At 35.9% G+C, this 22,480-nt stretch overlaps 3 protein-coding genes and 1 long non-coding RNA gene across 5 annotated transcripts; 2 read left to right on the top strand and 2 right to left on the bottom strand.

The window, feature by feature from the left end:
* Nucleotides 1-678: 678 nt before the first annotated feature.
* Nucleotides 679-5,364, top strand: LOC111497077 (uncharacterized protein At3g49720-like). Of its 2 annotated transcripts, none has more exons than XM_023147705.1 (7): nt 679-864; nt 1,761-1,900; nt 2,089-2,128; nt 2,290-2,328; nt 3,414-3,788; nt 4,332-4,387; nt 4,931-5,364. In XM_023147705.1, exons 2-7 carry the CDS (start codon nt 1,787-1,789, stop codon nt 5,081-5,083), a joined length of 777 nt encoding a protein of 258 aa, XP_023003473.1. In that variant the 5' UTR covers nt 679-864; nt 1,761-1,786; the 3' UTR covers nt 5,084-5,364. The 2 variants fall into 2 exon arrangements, with proteins under 2 accessions (XP_023003473.1, XP_023003474.1); XM_023147706.1 differs by having other exon boundaries at nt 694-910.
* A 4,264-nt stretch (nt 5,365-9,628) lies between these two features.
* LOC111497071 (1-aminocyclopropane-1-carboxylate synthase CMA101) lies at nt 9,629-11,578 on the top strand. The gene is made up of 4 exons (XM_023147697.1): nt 9,629-9,866; nt 9,963-10,094; nt 10,194-10,354; nt 10,471-11,578. Exons 1-4 carry the CDS (start codon nt 9,720-9,722, stop codon nt 11,456-11,458), a joined length of 1,428 nt encoding a protein of 475 aa, XP_023003465.1. The 5' UTR covers nt 9,629-9,719; the 3' UTR covers nt 11,459-11,578.
* A 3,794-nt stretch (nt 11,579-15,372) lies between these two features.
* Nucleotides 15,373-20,566, bottom strand: LOC111496742. The gene is made up of 3 exons (XR_002720512.1): nt 20,483-20,566; nt 15,969-15,972; nt 15,373-15,384 (listed from the first exon to the last, which is right to left on the bottom strand). It is a non-coding gene; the product is annotated as an uncharacterized LOC111496742 (long non-coding RNA).
* LOC111496741 (transcription factor MYB36-like) lies at nt 18,445-19,725 on the bottom strand. The gene is made up of 3 exons (XM_023147229.1): nt 19,497-19,725; nt 19,282-19,411; nt 18,445-19,203 (listed from the first exon to the last, which is right to left on the bottom strand). Exons 1-3 carry the CDS (start codon nt 19,630-19,632, stop codon nt 18,522-18,524), a joined length of 948 nt encoding a protein of 315 aa, XP_023002997.1. The 5' UTR covers nt 19,633-19,725; the 3' UTR covers nt 18,445-18,521.
* Nucleotides 20,567-22,480: the final 1,914 nt, after the last annotated feature.

The following is a 22,480-nucleotide window of genomic DNA, read 5'->3' as shown; positions in this document are numbered from 1 at the left end:
AAATATGTAGTTATAGTTAAGAAAAACATGAACGTGAATCTGATTCCCGATTGTCACCGTCAATCAAAAAAAGTTGAGGATTGATGGAATATTAATCAACATTTCTTAGTGGAAAACATGTTTTACGCACTACACTTCACTCTTCTTTTTTTTATTAATAGCTTCACTTCTAGGTCATCTACGAAAGTTTAAAAAAACATGTCAAGGTGTCGCAAAAGAGAGCTAAGTTTGGTTAGGTTAGAAAGAATTCTTCCATACATTATCGAGCCAGTATGGAAATGTATGACAACAACGACTATAAATGCATCGACGTATGTTGAACAAATATCGCACGATTGTGCGAACCTTCGGACTATTAATAAAAACGACCTCTAACCACATGAAAGCCATAGATTAACCATCTATGAAAGTTTTAAAGGAGGAAAAGAATGATAATTAAGAGGCATTTAGAGGCATTTTGAAGTTGAATTAGAGCTGTGGGCCTAATCTTGGGTTGTCGGCAAGGCCTACGGCCCGGGGAAAAGCGCTTAAGGCTTGACCCCGTGGGTATGGAATTCGGATGGGCTGAGTACGGCCGACACAAATGCCGTCGATTCAATTATTGCGTAGGCGTGTGACACCACTCGCGTTGAAGGGTCCCGCCAACGCTCAACTCTCTTACTACTCAATATCCTCCTACCATCGACCGCTAAAATTATGACCCTTTCTATTTCCCACTTGCATTTCTCCTTTCTCCCTCCGGTTGGATGCAGCTAAGCTCAATAACTATTAAAACCCAAAAAAGGAAAATTAATTTTCAGATCCAAGATCTGGACTTCCAACACTAATTGCTGCTGCCTTCCTTCTTCTCTCATCTGATCTGAGGTGGGTTTTCCAAATCCATCAAGTTTCCTTACCTGCGTTGCTTTGTGTATGTTTTTCGTTTCCCTTATCCATTATTTTAGCTCAATTTCTGTAGTTTGTTCGGAACTTGAAAGGATTCTGCTGCCTTTTGTTTCTATTATTTCTTCTATAAAATTGTTTCTTGGTTCTGGGGTGGGAGACATCGACCCACAATGCTGCATTATATCTATCTATGTGCTTCTTTCAGTTACCTGTATGACATTGCAATGTTTTGCCCGGATGGTGTTTATGTTTTTTTTTTCTCCCCTAAATTTGCCTATTTTGTGTTAACTTTCTCGGATTTATTTTCTGGGTATTAAGCCTCTGTAGTTATTGGTTATGAAGACCGTAGATGATGCTTCATCAACTTTCAATGGGTTTTTTTTATTCGATTCCTTTTCACCCTTTGTTTTGGTGCAAGAATAAACACCCTTTCACTACGAATTGGAGAACTTTTTTGTAATCGCCTAATGGTGTTGGGGACTTTTCTAATCCCTTTATCTCATTTATCAATGAAATCTGTTTCTCTTTTCGAAAAAGAAATAGACGATGAATTGGGAAACAGTTTGAGCTGTTCAGTTTGTGTTGTTTGCTGATTTAGTTGAGGAAGTTCACTCTTGAAACCTTCATAAGCATCTCTTTTGATTTACTAGATTGTATTGGGTTGGGGCGTTGCATGTGGGGGATGCATAGACATGAGTGGCCACAGACATATAGTGTCGGTGACTCTCTGTAACAAGCTGCTACAAGCAAGCAATCGATTTTACGAACTGATATGCACATTTTGGAATGAGTTCTGGTTCCATGTACACATATTTGTCTATTTGATGGATATGCAATCTAACTATCACTTGTTTCTATGCTTTCATCAAATGTAGGATCATATTCTTTTGAACTATCAATCATGCAAAGGAGGCAGCCTACTACCACACGCCGCAATGGAAGCTTTCCATTTTCTGGGGCCCTGAATTCCAAATCAAAATCATCTCCCTTGTTATCTATATGCCTTGTCCTTTTGGTAATTATCATGATGGATAATCAATTTCCTTCCCTGATCTGTTTTATATTCCCCATCATTTTCTCTAGATTATTGCGGTGGGTGGATGATAATCCATAATTTCCATAGTACTTTTACCACCCAATAGAATATAGTCCATATAGTCGTTATTTGAACTTTGACGATTTTCTTTTTTTGGCTTTTCTCAGGGCGCTGTTCTTCTACTTGTCTATGCTTTTAGTGGCCCAGGTTTGCATTTGCTTAACATTTTCTAGATTTCCTATTACATGATAGATACGAACAATGGGTATTCATCTCAAATATGTTAGCGTCATTTTTCCTTCCAAGTAGTTTGGGCTAGTATGCTTTGTTTATAGTCGAAGAAATGAACAATGGGGTTTATAATGCAGGTTTATTTGGAGGCACCAAGATAGTCAGCAAGATTGAAGGTAAAGTAAGATTTCTTTTTGTAACGTCCTTGTCGTTGAGTGTGCAGGTTATCTCCCTCCTTATTACCCTTTTTCATGTAATGATTTAGGTTTCTTATTGAAAAAAGTAATGAAGGTAAAGTTTCCAGGAATCTACATAGATCAATTACAAAAAGAGCCTGATAAAACACTCCAAGAAGATGCATGAAATCTTGCTATATTTACTCTCTCTTCCCATGCAATGCTTTTGCCTTCGAAAATTCTTTGATTTCTTTCACCTTGCAGTCTTCAAATGACAGCATTGATTGCATTGACCTACAAAATTTTAACGTTGATTTTAAATATTTTCCTTGCTAGCAATTGATAGATATTTTCTTTTGGGTAAGATCGAAGATCCGAGAACATCTAAAAAGGTAAAAAAAATTCCTCCTAACATTTGGAACTATATGAACAATGAAAGAAAAGAAAGCTTCAACCTTCCTTGCTTGCAAACAGAGCACACAAGAACTTAACAGTAGCTATGATACTTTCTTTGTACTTTATCAGCTATATCTGAGCCTCCCAAAGGAAGAATGCATGTTAAGACAATTACTCTTTTTAGACATTTCATCTTCCATACAGCCTTTGATAGGTCCCTTGGGATCAATCAAAGATGAAGGCGTGACTTCTTTGACAGGGAAATGACCTAAGGACCCAAATTTTCAAAGTCTACTATTTTTCCTCCAAGGATTATGGATTCCATGTAAAAAAATTTATTGCACCTGGATTATTTTGCAATTTTATGCAGTTTGTTTTCCTCCATGTCTTGGTTTATTGGGGACAGATGATATCACATTTATATTTCTTGCATTGGTGCTTGGTTTACTTTTAACTTTTTTGCATTTTAAAGGTTGTAATATTTAAGAATTTCATATGATGGGTTGATGATCTCAATCAATTTTAATTTCTATACGCAAATGCTTTCAATTTTAGTGTATAACGATTTATTGGTTTCATCCTGATGATGCTTCTATAAGATCTGATTGCTTCTATGAGCATGTTCTGTCAGCATTAGTTTAGTTGACTGAGGTGGTATTTAAACACATAGATCAAAATTGAACCTGTAGGTGATTTTTCGTGTACATTGGAGTTGCAAAGAGCAATACCCATATTAAAGAAAGCATATGGCGATAGCATGCGCAAAGTTTTGCATGTTGGTCCCGATACCTGCTCTGTGGTATCTAAGCTGTTGAAAGAAGGTGAAACAGAAGCCTGGGGCATTGAACCATACGACATAGAGGATGCTGATAGAAACTGCAAATCACTTGTGAACAAAGGCATTGTACGTGTGGCAGATATCAAGTTCCCTCTACCCTATAGGGCAAAGTCCTTTTCTCACGTTATTGTGTCAGATGCATTGGATTACCTATCCCCCAAATACCTGAACAAAACACTTCCAGAATTTGCAAGGGTTTCTGCTGATGGTCTTATTATATTTACAGGTAACTTTTGATATCCCTAGCAACATCGTAAAGATTTATTTCCATTGCATGATAATTTCAGTACCAAGAACCTTGTGTTTTAAATTCTTCAATGGAAACTACTTTTTGAAATGTATTTTCTGGCACTTTGGAAACTCCACAATCATGCGGTGAATGTCCTGAATGAATGTTGGATGCTCTGCTCCTACTAAACGTACAAGTTGGGCAGAGAGGATTTGAATCTAGGATGGAAGCTTAAGACAACTGTAATTTTCCCGTTGAGCCGTTATTGTGGGTTAGAATTACTTTGTTTCGAGATAAAACCAGCTATTTTTGTTGAAAGCTTCTACTTTTGATCTTTTCTTGACACCCATGGAACCAATTGGAGGGTTCCTCTCAGCTGATTGTCATTATAACAATCATATCACATGGATAGTAAATCTTATCACTACATTGTGGATACATAGAAATATCTCATAGAATTAGTAGTTCTCTTTGTTGCATATCCTGTTTTTCCATTTGATAAAGATCCGTGACCTTTTACTGTCTCCTTTTCTTATCTAGGTTCCCCTGGTCAGCAGAAAGCAAAAGTAAATGAGTTAACGAAGTTTGGACGGCCGGTAAGCTACTATAATTACGCCTTGTCATCTGGATCTTGTGTGTGCCATTTTAATTGGATATCCTCACGCATAATGTTTGTGTTTTTTCACTTAAAATTGTAAACAATATGGATAATATGTGAATTCGCTGGCCTAATTGCTCGTGGCACTATAATATGAAAGGGTGAGTTCTTAAGCAATTGTTTTAACTCACATGGCTTCTAGAACAGTGTTTCTGACTTGAATGATTGAACAAGAAATTCAAAGGGGTAAAGTAAAAACTAATGAATAGTGTATTAAAGAGGTTTATGTCTGCTGAATGCTTTAAGCTTAGATACCTTTGTGGAGTGAATATCTGGAGATCGAAAGCCCCACCAGATAATAGCAATTGAATATCTTGATTCAGTCTGAAATTGGATGAATTAAGGCCGTAAATATTTAGCATATGATTTACGTAGTGTACTAAGACAGGTTCATAGTCTGGTTGTTTTAAATTCTTTTATAAGAAATAATATGGTTGTGATTTCATTAATGTAATGGATATATTTTACTTCATTTTTGAAGGCGAAAATGCGGAGCTCGTCTTGGTGGATTCGATTTTTTGTCCAAACAAGCTTAGAAGAGGATGAGGCGTCTGCCAAGAAATATAAGCAAGCAGCATCCAAGCAGTCTTACAAGCCTGCTTGCCAAGTTTTCCATCTCAATTCATACCATTGATATCAAATCATAAGATATGAAATTATTTTCTTACACTTTCTTTTTGTCTCCTTTTCTTGTCATTCTTATGTTAAATAAACATAAGAGAAGGTGGGGAGGTGGAGAATCAGCCTTTGATGTACGCTTCTTTTCTTTTTCTTCTTTTGGTGATGGGGTTGGGGGAATATCATTGCCACAAAATTGTCTACCGCAGGAGATTTTAGTGTTCTCAAGTTCTTATGTTACGATGTATTAATTATTTTTATTTAATGAGATAAATACAACTGATCTTCTTTTTAGTACATTCTTTGCCACTTACTCATCCTGCTCACTTGATCGAACTTTTGAAATTCAGGATGACTTGAGCTTCAAGTGGATATGAATGGCTTCCAATTTTTCACTGCTGCATATGCCAGATTATAGAAAAAGAAAAACGAATTTGCTTTGGATTTAAAATCATGGATGGTTTAGTTATCCTGTTGTGTTTCTTTTCCATTCGTTTTGTGAATTATCCTGTCATGCTTATGCGTACAGATTTGAATATCGTGCGAGAATAGGCAGCCACCTGCATAGCTCTGTGAAAAAGGAAATCAATCAGAGGGTAATCTCAAATTTCAAGAACAGAGGCCCAGGATGCGATTGAAGCTCTACCTGTTTGATATGATAAAGAAGAACAGCCAAGTCACTTGTACCCGTGCCACTTTGACGATCAAAGCCAAACTCTGCGAGATTTTGTTCAAAGGTTAGTAATTGATTGACTGTGATTAGCGACCTCAGTAGGATTATTAATTGATACCAACTTACTTATTCCCCTTCCATATCATTTTCTTGTTGTTAACGTTGAACACTCCCAAGTCCAAACGTGATATAATTCCAGGACAAACTGTGTCCAATGAAAGGTGAATACTTAAATGCTAGATTGGTACTGTTCAGGTTGTAAAGAGATATAATTCTAAGCAGCAGTTGGGCTCCTTACAACCAATTTCTGCCAGAATGATGGGTCCTGATTTCTCTGGGTCAGGGTCCTTGATCGTTGTGTGAAATGCTGGTTCATATGTTTATCTGACCCATCTCAGCTCTTGGTGTTTCCCATTTGGGAACCCATCATCCAATCATTATTAATTTTCCAGATTACAAACAATGGGTATTCATCTCAGTAAACCCAGCTGGCTGTGGGTCAACCCAATTCCCTCATGGGCCTTCCAAGTACTACACACCCGCATAAAACGCACACACTGCCAAACCAAAATTGGGCTAGCTTCATTTGAATCACACCCTGTTCTGCATCATCCTTGAGAGCAAGAAATTTTGGGTTTTCATTTCAAGTTTTCCAGTCCACATGCATATAACTTTTGCTGGCAATTTGAGCTATAGCTATGCATTTATTTATGTAGAGAGGATGGCATGCACTTTGGTATACCGTAGTCATTTTCATGTGCTTTGAGACATGCCAGCTTAGCTTCTAATTATGTGATGGACCTTGCCTTGGTGAGCAAATAGCCATAACATGTGTCTGTGTAAATAGCCTTGGCCAACTCCAATTTGCAGGCACGCGAATAGTCACTCACTATTGAGGCCCCAGCGTGTAACTCCAAACTCAAAACCACCCACTTGTAGTAAACCAATGGCAAGCATTATGGCCTCCACCTATAGTCTAAGTTTTGTTCCAAAAGAACCCAAGTTTTCTTGAGTTAAGTAAACGAAGAGAGTAAGAAACAGAAGCCAGTTGAATCAAAGTGAAGTGTTTTTGTTTTGGTGTTAGGTGTGCAGAAGAGAAAAGAGGTGAGTGCAAAGAAAATGGTCCCTGTTGTGTTGTCCTGAAGGAGCAGCACTGCTAATTTGTATAAAGCGGGTAAATTTTAGTTTCTGAGGCGAAGCAAACATGAGATATTTACTGAATAAGAGAGGACAAGAGCCAGAATAGCTCCACGGTGAGTGTCATCAAAGAAAGGTTTAGGGGCTGCTGCTGCTGCTGACCCACTTGCATATAATTGGGTTTACGACAAAATCCTGGTCACCATTTCATTGCTCCTTAGCTTTCAAATTAATGAACACAATTTATATCTACCAAGTGTTATTGAATGAATTTCTGGACACTGTTTTCTCCTCTTCTGCAGGTTCAATCCTTCCCATATTTTGACAACCAGTTTCCTTCTAAACAAAACAACTATTACATTGAGCTGAGCAACAATGGCTGCCACACGGCGGCTATATTGATCTTGAAAAACATAATTAAAGAAGAGATTTTTATTTGTGTTTAGGGCATGATTAGTGGAAGAAGGATAAATTTGAAGTAGAGAGAGAGAGAGGCAAAAGTGGGGTTGTAGAGGACTGAAGAGAGGAAACAAATAGGGTCCATGGGAGTGTCTCCTGGGAGCTTCATGTTAGTTGTCACCGTAAGAGAGTGTCTAAAATGGTCACTCTGTGTAAGGTTTGAATGTTGGTGGTGGTGCTGGGTGGGGGCAATTAAGGTGAGGTTTTCACATGCCCTAATAACCCTTCTCTTCCTACAAATCACGTGCCTCTTCTTCTTAATCCTAATTATATTGGAGATTTCTCTAATTAATATGATTCAACTAGGAGTTTCCACAACCGATATAGGATCTCACAATTCACTCCCCTTAAGAGCCCAACGTTCTCGTTGACATATTGTTTGGTATTTGGGTTTGATACTATTTGTAACAGCTCGAGTCCACTACTAGATATTGTTTGCTTTGGCCTATAACGTATCGATTTTAAAACAGATAGAGATTTCCACACTCTTTTAAGAAATACTTCATTCTCCTCTTCAACCGATATGTAATCTCATAGTTACAGTGGAAAGGATAACAAGAAAACACCAACAAGAAAACACCTCCCATTAATTAATAAAACCAAGTTGATTTGATTTGATTGGATTGGATTGGATTATAATACAAAAATATGATCTGGGTTTGTAATCAACAAATTTGGGTATCTTTTCTTCCTTACATGCCCTTCCCTAGTGTGCCCACTCCCAAACTCATTGTCCATTGAACCCCCAATTCTCACCAATTTTTCATTTTGCATCAATCAATTCTTTCTATCACAATAAGCGACCCCTAATTTATTACACCCTCCCATTTTTGCCCCAATCCATGACCTGTCTCTCTGTGTTTTTTTGTTTTATTTTTTAATTAAAAAATGAAAAGAAAAGAAAAGATATATGGGCTCCAAAATGGGGAGCCAAAGTGCCCGTCGCCGCCGCCGCCGCCACCACCACCAACCTCGACCTATACCATAAAGAATTAAACCCTAAATCTAAATTACCAAAATATAATGAAAGTTTTGTAATTATTACTTTAGTTTATCCTATATAATATATGATAAGAATAATACGTATTTTGATCATATTATTTGCTTTATCTGAATCATAGTAGCAACCCATTCATTTGAATGAGTGTTCATTACTTTTTTTGTTTTTTAATTAATTTTTGGAAAAAAATGAACGAAGATGAATATTCATTATAGAACCCAAGCAGATACCATGTAGCAAAAACTAAGAGCGGAGTGGACACGGGTTGGCCAAGGATCATATTGGGAGAGGAAATTATTATTTTAATATCAATAATATTAAATTATTATGCTTTTTGACCAAAAATAAAATTAAAAAATTGCTTGTAAAACAAAATCCACCAATCTTGTACCATCCATGTGATGCAGATTATCAATCAAATATGACCAACAAAATATGCATCCAATGGGCCATCTTTTTTTTAATTATTATTTTAAAATGCTTTAAAATTTCCGAGAGGATTATTATTATTCTTTTGTAGGACCCTACCTCCTATATGAAGGAAAACAGCAATTGGATTCTTTTCTGCTAATATTTTACTCCATTAGATCTTAATTTATGAAATCATATATATATATATATATTTTAATATGGTTAAAAAAAATTAAAACTTTATAACAAACTCTAAAATATGAATTAAAATATTGCTAATATTTGACTTTTAAATGTAAAAAAAAGTTTACGTAAGAGTGTAAATCTCCTCCTAACAGATATTAGTTGAATATTTTTATTGATCCGGCGTACATGAAGTAGAGTGTCTTTCCTGCGGACCGACATAAGCTTTTGGTGTGAGGCCTGCTTTGTCGAACCCTTTTGAGCGTTTAGAAAGTGTGTCTATTGAGCTGAAATGGAGGGGTAATAGAGGGGAAGATGGTGTAGTGGAGACAAAAGAAGGAGAGATGAATGAATTTTAATTAATTAAGGGCAAGGGTAAGCAGAGAGTAGAAGATGGCAGACAGATGGTGGCTGGGGAGTGTGCAATCGGGGAACCTCTGGGCCCCAACCCACAGTCCAGCGTCTGATTTTTGAGGCTCAGGTGGGTCTATTTGGGGCATCTTCGCTACCGGATGCTGTCGGTTTGGTGTTACTAAAACTTCTTTTCTTAAACACACTCTTATTTTAATTAGATTAACATAGAGACCAAATCCCAGAGCCCACATGTGGTCCGAAGTTTTTGGCCTATGGATTTTGTCCTATAAATACCCTATCTTTGCTACACACCTCTCCAACTCAAACATTCCACTTCTTTCCTTCTCTTTCTCTCTCTCCAAAATTTGCCAATCTTCTTCCTCATAAATCTCACCACCTTATAACATAACCTCATACAAATTTGTTCATACAAATATGAAGATGCTATCCACAAAGGCCACATGCAACTCCCACGGTCAAGATTCCTCCTACTTCTTGGGATGGGAGGCTTATGAAAACAATCCCTTCCATCACACTTCTAATCCCAACGGCATAATTCAAATGGGTCTCGCTGAGAATCAGGTATGTCATTATTATTCTTATTCATAATGTTCTTCAATCCCCCTTTTGCAACTTCAATCCCTCACTCACCTTTTTCTTCATCTTCTAATTTTGCAGCTATCCTTCGACCTTCTTGAATCATGGCTCTCTAAGAATCCAGACGCCGCCAGCTTCAAACGTGATGGCAAATCCATTTTCAGAGAGCTCGCCCTCTTCCAAGATTACCATGGCTTACCCGCATTCAAAAAGGTATATATATATTATATTCATACGTATGATTATAATTAAATTCTACAATATACTTAGAATTATAAATTAATTAAGGGTTTTTTTTCTTTTCAATTTCAGGCATTGGTTGAATTTATGGCGGAAATTAGAGGAAACAAAGTATCATTTGAGGCTAATAACATAGTCCTCACAGCTGGAGCCACTTCAGCAAATGAGACTCTTATGTTCTGCCTCGCTGAAGCTGGCGACGCTTTTCTCCTCCCAACACCATACTATCCAGGGTATGTTTATATCTTTACATTCACTTAATTAATAAGCTTTACCAAAAATTTAAGCTATATGCATTTATTAATTACAATAATATTCTCATCTTTACTTCCACTTGTTGTTCAAACAGATTTGATAGAGATCTCAAATGGAGAACCGGCGTTGAGATTGTGCCAATTCATTGCACTAGCTCCAATGGCTTCCAAATCACCCAATCCGCTCTTGAACAAGCCTACAAAGACGCCCAAACTCGCAACCTACGCGTCAAAGGCGTGTTGGTCACAAACCCATCTAACCCATTAGGCACCACAATGAACCGGGATGAACTCAACCTTGTCTTTGATTTCATAACCTCCAAAGGAATTCACTTGATCAGCGACGAGATCTACTCCGGCACCGTGTTTGGGTCCCCGGGATTTGTGAGTGCGATGGAAGTGCTCAAGGAGAGGAGTAGCGAAGACGAGGAGGTTTGGAAGAGAGTGCATATTGTTTACAGTTTGTCTAAAGATTTGGGTCTTCCAGGGTTTCGCGTTGGTGCAATTTACTCAAATGATGACATGGTGGTGGCTGCGGCTACCAAAATGTCGAGCTTTGGGTTGGTCTCATCTCAAACACAATACCTTCTCTCCGCTATGCTCTCCGACAAGAAATTCACGATAAGCTACATTTCGGAGAATCAAAAAAGGCTAAAACAAAGACAAAAAATGCTTGTGTCCGGCTTACAAAAGGCCGGTATTAACTGCCTGGATAGCAACGCCGGGCTGTTTTGTTGGGTGGACATGAGGCATTTGTTGGAATCCGACAAGTTCGAATCCGAGCTAGAGCTGTGGAAGAAGATTGTGTACGAGGTGGGTTTAAACATTTCGCCTGGATCATCATGCCATTGCACTGAACCAGGGTGGTTCCGTGTTTGCTTTGCCAACATGTCGGAATCAACATTGAAACTCGCCGTCCGAAGATTGAAGTCGTTTGTAACAGAATTGAGGTCCACTACTACTTCAAATCATCGTAATCATGACAATAAAATTTGCAAGAACATCAAGAAAAACATTTTCACCAAATGGGTTTTCCGGCAATCAGCTCAAGAAGCCAACCGCAAGATGCAAGCTGAACGATAGCCTGGTCGTATGAACATAATATTCATCATCCATATTTGGGGGATTTTTTTTTTTTTAATTTATTTCTTGGATTCTTTTAATCTCTCGTTGAAATATTCAAATTAAAAATTTTAGTCTTGTAAAAAAAAAAAAAAAAAAGTGCACTCGGTCCCTTGTGGGATTAGTAGTGGCTTTAATTAATTAATTATCAATCTTTTGATTAATTCCTTAGTCTCTCTCTCTCTCTCTCTCACTAATTAAAGAGAAAATTAGGATTTTTCGGAATTTAATTTAATTTGAAGTATAGAGAATTGTTGAAACGATAGGATGATCATGTGTGGCCATGTGACAAGATTTTAATAATATAGAAAAGAGATGGCTTGCAAAGGTGGTAGTGGTGGCGAGGGAAATGACGCCGTTAGCGAGAAAAGCGGCGGAAGACGGTGGAGGAGGGGTTAGCATTAAGTTGTGCCGACATGAACCGATTTTCTTTGGTAGAGTCCTTGGTTCCCAACAAAACCAAACCGACCTGTTTTCTCTTACTCATAATAAACATCATAATAACTGTGATTTTAAGCAATTTTTGTGTTGTGTTGTGTTGTTTTGTACACAAAAACAAGACCATCCCAAGTGGGTTGTTGTTGGTCAGATGCACAAAGACAGTCAAAAGGATTATGTTGGTTTCGATGCTAGGCCGGCCCTCCAACTATCAAACTTTGTCCCCAATGCACATTTCTTCTTTCCTCTAATACCCCTAAACAAAATCCCACTCTTTTTATTTCTCTTTTTTAATTATCCAAACAAAATTCAATATTAATATTTTTCTTATATATAAACTCTATCAAATTAATTGAATTATTTCCATACATAATCTATAATCATTGTATTTCACATGAAATACATCATAACTTAATAATTTAAATTATTGCATATAGTTCAGCCACAACTCTCTTATCAAGATTTTGGAATATCTCAGTGAATTTTATTAAATATTATTCATAATGAGGGGCATTTAAATTATAATATATATGATCAGAGGGTAGGAATTATTAATTTTTTCTATTTTCTATTTTACTATAATGTCATTATACGTTACTCATGTCATGGCCGTAAGTCATAAGATATATATATATATATATATTATAAGGATGGGTATAAAAGGAATTAAATGGCTGACGTAAATGTCATGTGCTTGTACTAAATAAGGACGCCTACCGACCACCATATTATTTTATTCCAAACTTTCCAAACGCGGAAATAGGGGGAGGGGCGATAATATATTACATATTAAATTTATTATTATATATTTCTTTTACTATTTTATTTCTAATTTTCAGATATGTAAATATTTCATATCATCATCCTTTTAAGTGTATGTTGGGATGAATAAAATATTATGCAAAAAGATCATAGTTTGTTTTTATATAAATAATTTCCTGTCACTAATATATTATTTTTCTTCATTTTAAAAATTAATTTAAAGCATAATAACATGATTTGATTCTTAAGTTCAACAAGAACCCACTGATTTCCCCGTAATGGCACCTTACTCCAATCCCTTTATTTTGGGCGGTGCAAAAGCTAAGATTGTATCTTTGATTTCATTTTTTATTTCAAGAATCTCAATTATATATATTTTAATAAAGTTAAAATAGGATTACCATATGGTTTCACACATTAATTAAATATATTGATAAGGTGAGCAAGTTAATGCTAATCCATAAGGCTTTTCACACAAACACATCAAAGTTATATAATTCAAAGACATGAAAACCTTGAGGTATGGAAGTCATGTGGGTTTCACGTGAAGAAGTTATGTGTAGCACATGTATGTTAAAAAGAGAACATAAAACACCTGCATGCACATATGTAATGCATACATGCATGGTATAAATATAAGAAACTAAGTATGGTATTATATATTAAGGGGTACGTTGTAGGGTTGGGAAGATAGCAAAAATTGATTCTGGAGAATATTGTGAAGGAGCAAGGTATTATGGTCTTCCTCTGGTGATGCCTACACAGCACGAGACAAGGAGGCCCGAAGGAACATGAGTCGGCTTATGGCCCTTTTCACACCTTCATTTCTCCTGCACTTTCTAATATCTCAAATTGGCTATGGATTCTTTTGTTTTCAATGATTGGGATGAGATGATCAGAACTTTGTCTTCTCATTTATGGCTACCTTGGCCAAGAAGCTAGCAACAATTTTTTGTTCCATTTTTTTTTTATTCATGTGATATATATATAATAAAGCTTATTAAATGTGTGTTCTATAAATGTGTGAGGTCTTGCTTTTCAAAGGTTTGCGATATATTTGCAGGATATGTTCCTTGACTATCATGTCACTGTCCTTTTGTTCGACTTTTTGCATGTTTTCTGGGAGTTCCTCTCTCTTTTTTTTTGACTTTTTCATATGCCGCCTTCTGTTTATTGTACCCTTTTATAGTATTTATTTTCATTTTTTTATTGCAATTTTCGTGTTTATTTTAAAATTAATTTATGTTTTGAATCTATGGTAGGCTATTGGCCACGAATCTAGGTGAGTTATATGCCGTTAACAAAGGATATTATATTTGTAAGAGAGTCTTTGCTATTTAATTTAAATTTGCGTTTGTATTATTGGTTTCAGAAGCTTTTTAATAAAAAAATGTTATATTAATTTCGTAGAGATTTGAATAAAATTATTCTCATAATAATTGTAACAAAATTAATATTACTAACTGATTGACTTTTTACTAAAAAGAAAAGTGGTTGGGACACTGTCACAAGCATTAAAACCATTTTTTGGGTGAGTTTGACTTTGACGGAACTTGAGTGAGATTTGTCTTCATGCTATCCTAAGTCTCAGGATGTCATTGGCCATCAACGCCCGCTTGATCATGCTCATCGAGAACGAACCCACGTGTTGTTCATAATATCATAACATCTCAAACATCCATCAATTTGGGTTTTATCGAGGCATTGGACTATCTCGTGTCCATGCTAAGTCATTTACAACATCCGTTCCGAATAGCGGTGCATATTCTAACCTCTGACACACTAGCGGGGGCGCAATGTTGACATACTCATGTCGTTAGACACTGTCCTTGAAGACCCATTTTAAAGAAAGTCTCCCGAAACACTTGTTTCACAATACTTGCCCTTACCGTGACACACGCATGTGTCACAAGGCAGCTGGCTTAGACCACAAAGCCCAAGAGTGGTGGAGAGCTGACATCATGCTTCCCTTAAAGATATATTTTGAAGCATTCCCAATCTAGCATATGTATACATGATTTTGGCGAACGGTCATGCGATTGATACCAAATTTTGTAAGATTTCATATTTCATACGGATGAACTTAGCTCCAGACTCCTTAAACAACATTTTCCTTTACAATATAATTAATAGTAAGATTATATCAATTATTTTTGAATTCCACGTAAAAGTAATCCATATAAATAATAAAGAGATTATTAACCCATAAATTTTGTGTTAGGATGTATTTGTAGTTGATATAAGACACTATCAGTATGTGGATGTATTTGTATTTGAAACACCCCACTTTGTGTGATGAGAATCTAAAGCTCCACACATACACGATCCAAGTTGATTTCACAGGCAGAGAAGCAAATGAATAGATCTTGGAAAACAAAGTGGGAGCAAGCATCTGCAGGGTGTGGAATGTGTCGAAGGGGAATCAGCGTTGGAGGAGGAGGCGAGGGGTGTTCACCAACCATTCGGCATTCCCTTTAATATCTATATATTATGTGCGTACCCATTACCCAACACTATGGCCTTTAAAGTGGGTGAAGTATCCCTAATTTCCCGCTTCATTTCCCCTTTTCTGTATTCCCATTTTGGTTCTCATACAACCTTTCCCGGAACCCTTTTCCACCCCCCTCGTGTGCCTTTCCTAATCAATCGCTTTTGTTGTGTGCAAAAAGGTTTAACTTTTGGTTTATCTTTTTTTGTTCAATTGTTGTCCCCAGACAAACTAAAAAATATGTCCTATGGTAAACCAATCTGCTTTATCCGTTCTTTCTTTTATTTATTAATCATTCAACCACTTATTGGATTCCTTACTCTGTGCCTTCAATCTAAGATCTCGCATTAGTTGAAGAGAAGAATTAGGATTTAGGAAGGCCGGATCCATTGGGCTTGGGCCGGAATGAACCGGAAAACCATACATGGACTGTAAGGCCCAAGTCTGCGGTTGGGATAGAGACCATCGAGAGAGGAAAAGTCCTATTTAATGGGCGGAAGTGACATAAAGAGTCTAAGAAAGAATGCTAATTATAGTTTTATAATGCTAATTAGGGTTAGTGAGTGTCAACATCCACCAATAAAATACAAATAAAATAAAGCGAGTGGGAGGAAATTAGGAATTGATAAATTTTGATTATGAATTTTTAAATTATATAAAAAAAGGTGGTGTGGATTGGAAGGTCGTCGGGTGGCATTTGTCGTGGCTTGGATTTCAATCAACCCTTTTCTCCCCAACCCTAAATAATAATAATAATAATAAATTAGGTTTTAAAATATTCACCCAACTTTAATTTCTTAAAATACAACGTCATTTTTTATATTTATATGTATAACGATCAGTTATATTTTGTTTTTATTTTTATAAGATTGAATTTTGATTTTGAAATGATGAGAAAAAGAATAATATTTTAATTAAGGGATGATTCCATTAATAATATTGTAATGTTGATTTTTTTAAAAGGTAATAAATAAAGTAAGGGAGAGATGGAGTACAAATACAGAAGATTATAAGATAAATATGATAATAATTATGGAAAGCTTTCACATGGGAAAGGTATGTCACATGGATTGAAATTTGAATGCCTAATTAAATGCCCCCGTTTGAATAGTACAGGTGGAAAATATAATAATACATAATATGTATATTATGTGACTCTACACTTTAATTAACATATTGATGTCATTGCTTACATACATATTTAATACTCCTTCACTTTTTTCAAATTTAATCAACCCTAAAATCTAATTCAAAATTATCCAACCATGAAAGGTCCATCCTTCTAGAATATGGTAAGATTTTTAATTTATCGTCCAATATATAGAGATATCAATTTTTTGGAGAGAGAATTCTCTATTTATACAGAGAATGAGCATGATTATATTTTCCGTCTTTTACCCAATTTATTCGAATGATCGTGGAATCTTTATATATATTAATTCCTAAAATCTAAATTGGTATTATAATTGATTCCACATTAGAAGGGGAATATATCAAATAATATATTAAATGATTAAATTAAGTTTAGGCTATTAATTAAATGGTAGTGTAGAGAATTAGGCCCAAGATGCACATATTATATCAATATATAGAACATAAAAATGAGTTGTTTTTGTATGCATATGATTGTCTCAGTATATTTGAGCATATAAAATAACATCTTAGCCGCCACACGTAAACAAAATTTCCTTGCATAACATTTTCACTTTTTTTAAGGAAAATTAGTTTGTTGTTTTGCAATAATTAAAATATGCTAATTCTCTTTAATAATTATATATATATATATTTATTGGAGAATGTTTGGAAGATTATGTGGATAATGTTTGTTGTCTAAATTAATTAATATTTTCCCCAAACTTCCTTTTCTGGTTAATTATATATGTTGTGTTTTTGTTCTATGAATTAGTTAAGTTATTAACGATAGAGATTAAATTACCCAAAGTAAAATTATAAAATAACCTGAAAATGGAAGAATTTTCCAGGGCAACTATTTGATAATTGGGTTGAAATGTTCTTGAGTGAATATATTATATAATATTTACAAATGATGTCAAACTTTTCTTGATTCAAATCTTAAATAAATGAAACTTGGTCTTATTGGAGCTAACATAATTGAGGGTTAATTACTTCATTACTTTTCAACAACCACGTGATCACATTGATTAATTAGCATAAACATTAATTTAACAACCACTCCCAGATATTGTTCCCTTTGACCCATTACGTATTACCGTCAGTCTCACGATTTTAAAACGCTATGTTAGGCTGATGTTTCCTCACCCTTATAAGACAAACTTTGTTCTCTTTTCCAACCCATGTGAGATTTCACAATCCACCTCTCTTGGGAGCGAGCATCATCGCTAACACACTGTTGGGTATCTAACATATATTGTTTGCTTTGACATGTTATGTATTTCTATTAGTCTCACATTTTTAAAACGCGTACTAGGAAGAGGTTTTTATACTTTTACAAGGAATGTTTCGTTCTCCTCTCCAGCCGATATGTAATCTCACAATCCATCTTTCTTAGGAGCCGAGTGTCGTGAGTGTCTAGCTTTGAGTGTCTAGCTTGAGTGTCAAGCTTTAATGTCATTGGTAAGAGCTTGGGCGGTGGTATGTTATTAAGATAGGGTTGATTATGTGGAAGGGTCGAGGGGGGAGAATGAGATATAATGAGTAATAATGGGGGAGACAAGAATGGTCCAAGTGGAGGAGGAGGAACAGTAAGAAGACTGTAGAGTGGTACAGCTGATGTCTAATCCAAACAAATATTGATATAATGTCCACACCACACCACACCAAGACGGGGAAATGAGGGACTCCTTCTCTTCTTCCTCAAAAAAACCACTCCAACAGGAATCTGATTCTGACACTTTACTACAAATATTATATTATTTTTTATGGGTTTTGAATTTGCCTTTGTTTTTTGGTTGGAATTACATGGGATGGCTGTTTTTTGGTTGGAATTAAATGGAGAAAAAAAATGTGACAGAAAGCACCCATTTTTATTGATGCTTTCTTTGCTAAACCCCAACCGAGTCTGAGCCAAACTGTCCATAACAACCTTCTTCTTCTTCTTCTTCTTCTTCTTCTTCTTCTTCTGCTTCTAATTCACTTCCACTTCCATCCCTTTCATGGAAGGACACCAAATTTTTATGTTTACAGCCAAACCCATGTCTTCCAATGGATCAAATGGGAAGAATTATTAAAGGTGGATAATTTTGAGAGATTGAAGAGAACAAAATTGGAAACAAACGAATTTGTTGAATGAGAGTCGATTAAGGGAAATTGGAATCCAAAATACAAATTTACAAGTGACCCTTTTCAGGGTTGATGTCATAGGAGGCAATAGTGTGTAGACTCACCAAAAGCAGCAACATGAGTGTCATGATTGTGAGGCAAGCTTTGTTGGGAAGCTTCAAATTCTGAAGAAACAAGCGGAGGATAAACCAAAGAGCTACTACTTTCTGCTGAACTACTTCCCATCCCATACAAACCCTCCATCCCATTTTCAAACCTATTCTGCAATGGATCTCCAAATTCAACAACTCCATGGAACATTCCTGCTGTCGGATCCTCCACTCCAAATTGCATGTACTCTGCTGAGAATTCACCAAGATTTGAATTTTCAAACAGTAATGGATTTTGATGGGGTTGTGAAATGCTATTCTCCATTTGGGTCAATTGAAATGGAGGATCAGAACAACAAAACCTGCCACCCATTTTCATGATCAAATCCCTAAACTCTTGGCCGCTGGTGTTGGGATTTGGAAAATATGGGGTTTGATTGAAATTCATTGAAGAAGCTCCATCAGGATGAATAACATTGAAATTCTTTTCAATATCATCCCTTTTTAGTGTTGTAGTATGAGGTTGGTTTAGGGTATGAATTCGCCTAGCCAGAGCTGCTTGTTCACGTTGCTGTTTTCCCAGAAGCTTCTTCTTTAATCTCGTGTTCCAGTAGTTTTTTATGTCGTTATCGGTTCTTCCCGGTAGCTGAGCTGCAATTATGGACCATCTACACAAAACCCATCTCACAAATTCAGCTCAAATTGATTCATTAATTATGAATTTTCAAGAAAGGTACTAAATTTACCTGCTTCCTATGCTTATGTAGAGACTACAAATGATGTTATCTTCTTCCTCTGAGAACCCTCCATGTTTGATGTTGGGACGGAGATAATTCAGCCATCTCAATCGGCAACTCTTCCCGCATCGCTTAAGGCCTAAGAATCTCAATTTGGTGAGTTCAAAATTGAGGATATAAAAATTTGATTGGGGGGGTGGTGAAGTAAATCAAAAATTTGGTACCTATTTTCTGAGGCAAGGCAATCCAGTTGCCGCCGGTGCCGAATTGCTCAATATAAGCTTTGAGTTTGGCATCTTCCTCAGGCGACCAAGGTCCTTTTTTGACGTTGGCTTTGTCACAACACGGAGCTCTTCCCATGTTCTTTCTCTTTTGAGGTTTGAGCTATTTGTTTGGTAATACCAAGATAATGGTTAGGTTTATATATATATATATATATATATATATATATATGTGTGTGCGCGCACATAAAGGAAAGAAGGAAAAGAGAGAGTAGTAGCTGGAGGAGAAGAGAACGCATGAAAGAAAGTGTCACAGGATTTCAAAAGTGGGTTTTGGAAAAAGATCCCAACTTTATGATTTAATAACTAAAGAAAATAGAAATTTGCATGTATAGGAATATTTATTTAGTGGGTTAAAATTATTAGAAGAGTGATAAGAAGGGTTTGTTGGAAAAGGAAGAATGGTTGGAAAGTGAGAAAAGTATGAAGAATATAATGATATCATGGGTGTTGGTGTCCTATGGAAAGGGTTTAGGGGATACCCACTTAACTCTCTCCTTTTTTTTTTTTTTTTTTTGTTTGAAAGGGGTTGAAGTGAAGAGCAGCAGGGGTTTGTTTTGTTTTTGGATTATGAACAATGTTAATATGCTCTTGTCCTCTCTTCATTTAATTGTTGTAACTTTTTTGGTTTCAACCAAAAACCACTTACCCCATTCCCCATATTGCTCGCTCATGAATTCAACAACTATTTTCAAATCTGTGTGGTCAAATCAGTGAAAAGGGAAATCAAAATAGAATATAGAGTAGAGATGAGTTAGAGACTGACACTGTGTCCTAAACCAAAAATAGTTTTACAGACATAGATCTCTGCCCTGATTTTGGTCTTGTTTTTTTTACACCAACAACTTCCTACTCAGCTTTTGCTTCTATATATGTTAGAAACTATGTATGATATTGTAACTTTGAGCCTAAGTTTTTATCTTCTACACAACGTCTTGTACTAGTGTAAATGTATTCCTTACTTATAAACTCGTGATCAACCTCTTCATTAGTCGACGTGGGACTCCTCGATGTTTAATTATTTTCATGGAATGTTTGGGTTGTGGTTGTGCGTTTTGTTTGATGTGTAAGTTTACATAATCTTAGCCAGGGATTCATTAATTTCTTCACTAATTTTGTATCCAGTAGTCCATCACTCGTCACAAACTAATTTATAAATTCAACAACTTGTTAGATTACCTTTGTTGGAGCTCATAGACTTGCCAACACGAGCATTGCTTTAGTGAAACATGCACATCCATGTTTTTCAATTCTAAAGCAAAGATTTGCGAACCTTCTTCTGTTTTGCTTAGATTTTTAGCAAATGTAAACTTAATTAAGTTAGGTTAGGATGAAATAAATGAAAACTAACTTCCTAAAATGAGTTTGAATTTGATGTTAGAAAATTGCATTAACTCATATCAATTCAACTACGAAATATGAAAATGACGTCTTACTATATATATATATATTATATATCCAATAATTAGAAGGAAGAAAAAAGAGGAAGAGGGTAAGACAATGTTTAAAAACAAAGAGATACGAATATAAATGGGTAAAATTTGGTTAAGGTTGGTGACCCAATGTGGAGAAACAATTGAAATAGGTGTAATTGGGATAACAATACAATAATGGAATGCAAAGGGAAAGGAAAACGATAATATAATAAGTTAAAGACAAAGGAAAAAGTTTAAAATTATGGGAACAATAATGGGACTAGAAGAATAGATATTTGAAAGAAAGAGATATATATATGTGTATATTGATGGGCAATACCCAATAGACAAATGGCACATGGCAATGCCCAAAAAGTGAGTGAGTAGAAATCTTGACAAAGATGCACTGTCTGTGTGTGTGTCTTTGTTTACGATGAGAATTGGTAGCAGAAGAAAACGAGGCAGGCAGCCACTGTCAAATCAACTGCGTCACCTTATTGGACTTCTTCTTTTCTCCTGTCCTTCCATTATCCCCTCCCTTCTCCTTTATTATTAAATAATTCATCCTTTCTTTTCTTAATAATAATAATCCATTTTGAAGATTCATTCATATGTATATGTTAATATGCCTATGCTGACTTGACTCCCCATTAGTACATGACATTCAAATCCCCATTACATGACATTCAAAGTCAAAAAAGCTTTAATATTATAACACTGCAACATTGGGATCACAACTTTTCTTTTTTTGAATTTTCTCCTTCCTTCCTTCCTTCCCTCCTTCAAATGCTCATCTTTGTTGTGTTTGTTTGTGCTGTGGGATGCATATTGCCTTTTAAATATTTGGTTCTTCCCACTCTCCATGTATGGCCCAGATCTGATATGCCAAGTTTTATGTAACTATCACTGTTGGATTAGGTTTTAAAACGCTTCTACTAGAGAGAAGAGGAATGTTTCGTTCTTATCTCCAACCAATGTAGGATCTACAAGCCACCTCTTATGGAGGGTCAGTGTTCTCACTGGCACACCGCTCGGTGCTTGACTCTAATACTATTTGTAACAACACAAGCCTACCACTAGTGGATATTAACGTATCACTGTTAGCCTCAGGGTTTTAAAATGCAGAGGTTTTCACACCCTTATCACGAATGTTTCGTTTTCCTCTCCAACCGACGTGGGATCTCACTGTGTTTTGTTTGATTGATTGATATGCATGTATAGTTAGTAAACATGTTTTGCTAAATTCAAAAACTCCAATTTCTAGATTAAAAGTTGACCATTTCAAATCATTTACTCACGAAAACTATGAACATCTAGAAACACATTGATTGATAAAAACAGTCAATAGGTCTTCAAAACACAGACAAAGGAAAAGCACATCTCATTCATTCGCCACACGTTTCCTAAAAGCAACTAAGAAAACACAAACACAAACACACACACATAGTATGTAAGAAAACACGATATTTGGTGGGCATTAACATGATCTCATGCTTAGCTAACAATGGAATG

Source organism: Cucurbita maxima, unplaced genomic scaffold, assembly GCF_002738345.1.
Source record: "Cucurbita maxima cultivar Rimu unplaced genomic scaffold, Cmax_1.0 Cma_Scf00023, whole genome shotgun sequence".
Classification (NCBI taxonomy): domain Eukaryota; kingdom Viridiplantae; phylum Streptophyta; class Magnoliopsida; order Cucurbitales; family Cucurbitaceae; genus Cucurbita; species Cucurbita maxima.
The sequence above is the reverse complement of the archived record's forward strand: the minus strand, read 5'-3'. Positions and strand labels throughout refer to the sequence as shown.

Coding starts and splice junctions, on each gene's coding strand:
- LOC111497077 (XM_023147705.1), top strand. CDS start 1,787: ATGCAAAGGAGGCAGCCTACTACCACACGCCGCAATGGAAGCTTTCCA. Junction 1,901..2,088: donor CTATATGCCTTGTCCTTTTG/GTAATTATCATG, acceptor GGCTTTTCTCAG/GGCGCTGTTCTTCTACTTGT. Junction 2,129..2,289: donor CTATGCTTTTAGTGGCCCAG/GTTTGCATTTGC, acceptor TTTATAATGCAG/GTTTATTTGGAGGCACCAAG.
- LOC111496741 (XM_023147229.1), bottom strand. CDS start 19,632: ATGGGAAGAGCTCCGTGTTGTGACAAAGCCAACGTCAAAAAAGGACCT. Junction 19,412..19,496: donor TGCCTTGCCTCAGAAAATAG/GTACCAAATTTT, acceptor TGAGATTCTTAG/GCCTTAAGCGATGCGGGAAG. Junction 19,204..19,281: donor TACATAAGCATAGGAAGCAG/GTAAATTTAGTA, acceptor GGTTTTGTGTAG/ATGGTCCATAATTGCAGCTC.
- LOC111497071 (XM_023147697.1), top strand. CDS start 9,720: ATGAAGATGCTATCCACAAAGGCCACATGCAACTCCCACGGTCAAGAT. Junction 9,867..9,962: donor TGGGTCTCGCTGAGAATCAG/GTATGTCATTAT, acceptor CTAATTTTGCAG/CTATCCTTCGACCTTCTTGA. Junction 10,095..10,193: donor GCTTACCCGCATTCAAAAAG/GTATATATATAT, acceptor TTTCAATTTCAG/GCATTGGTTGAATTTATGGC.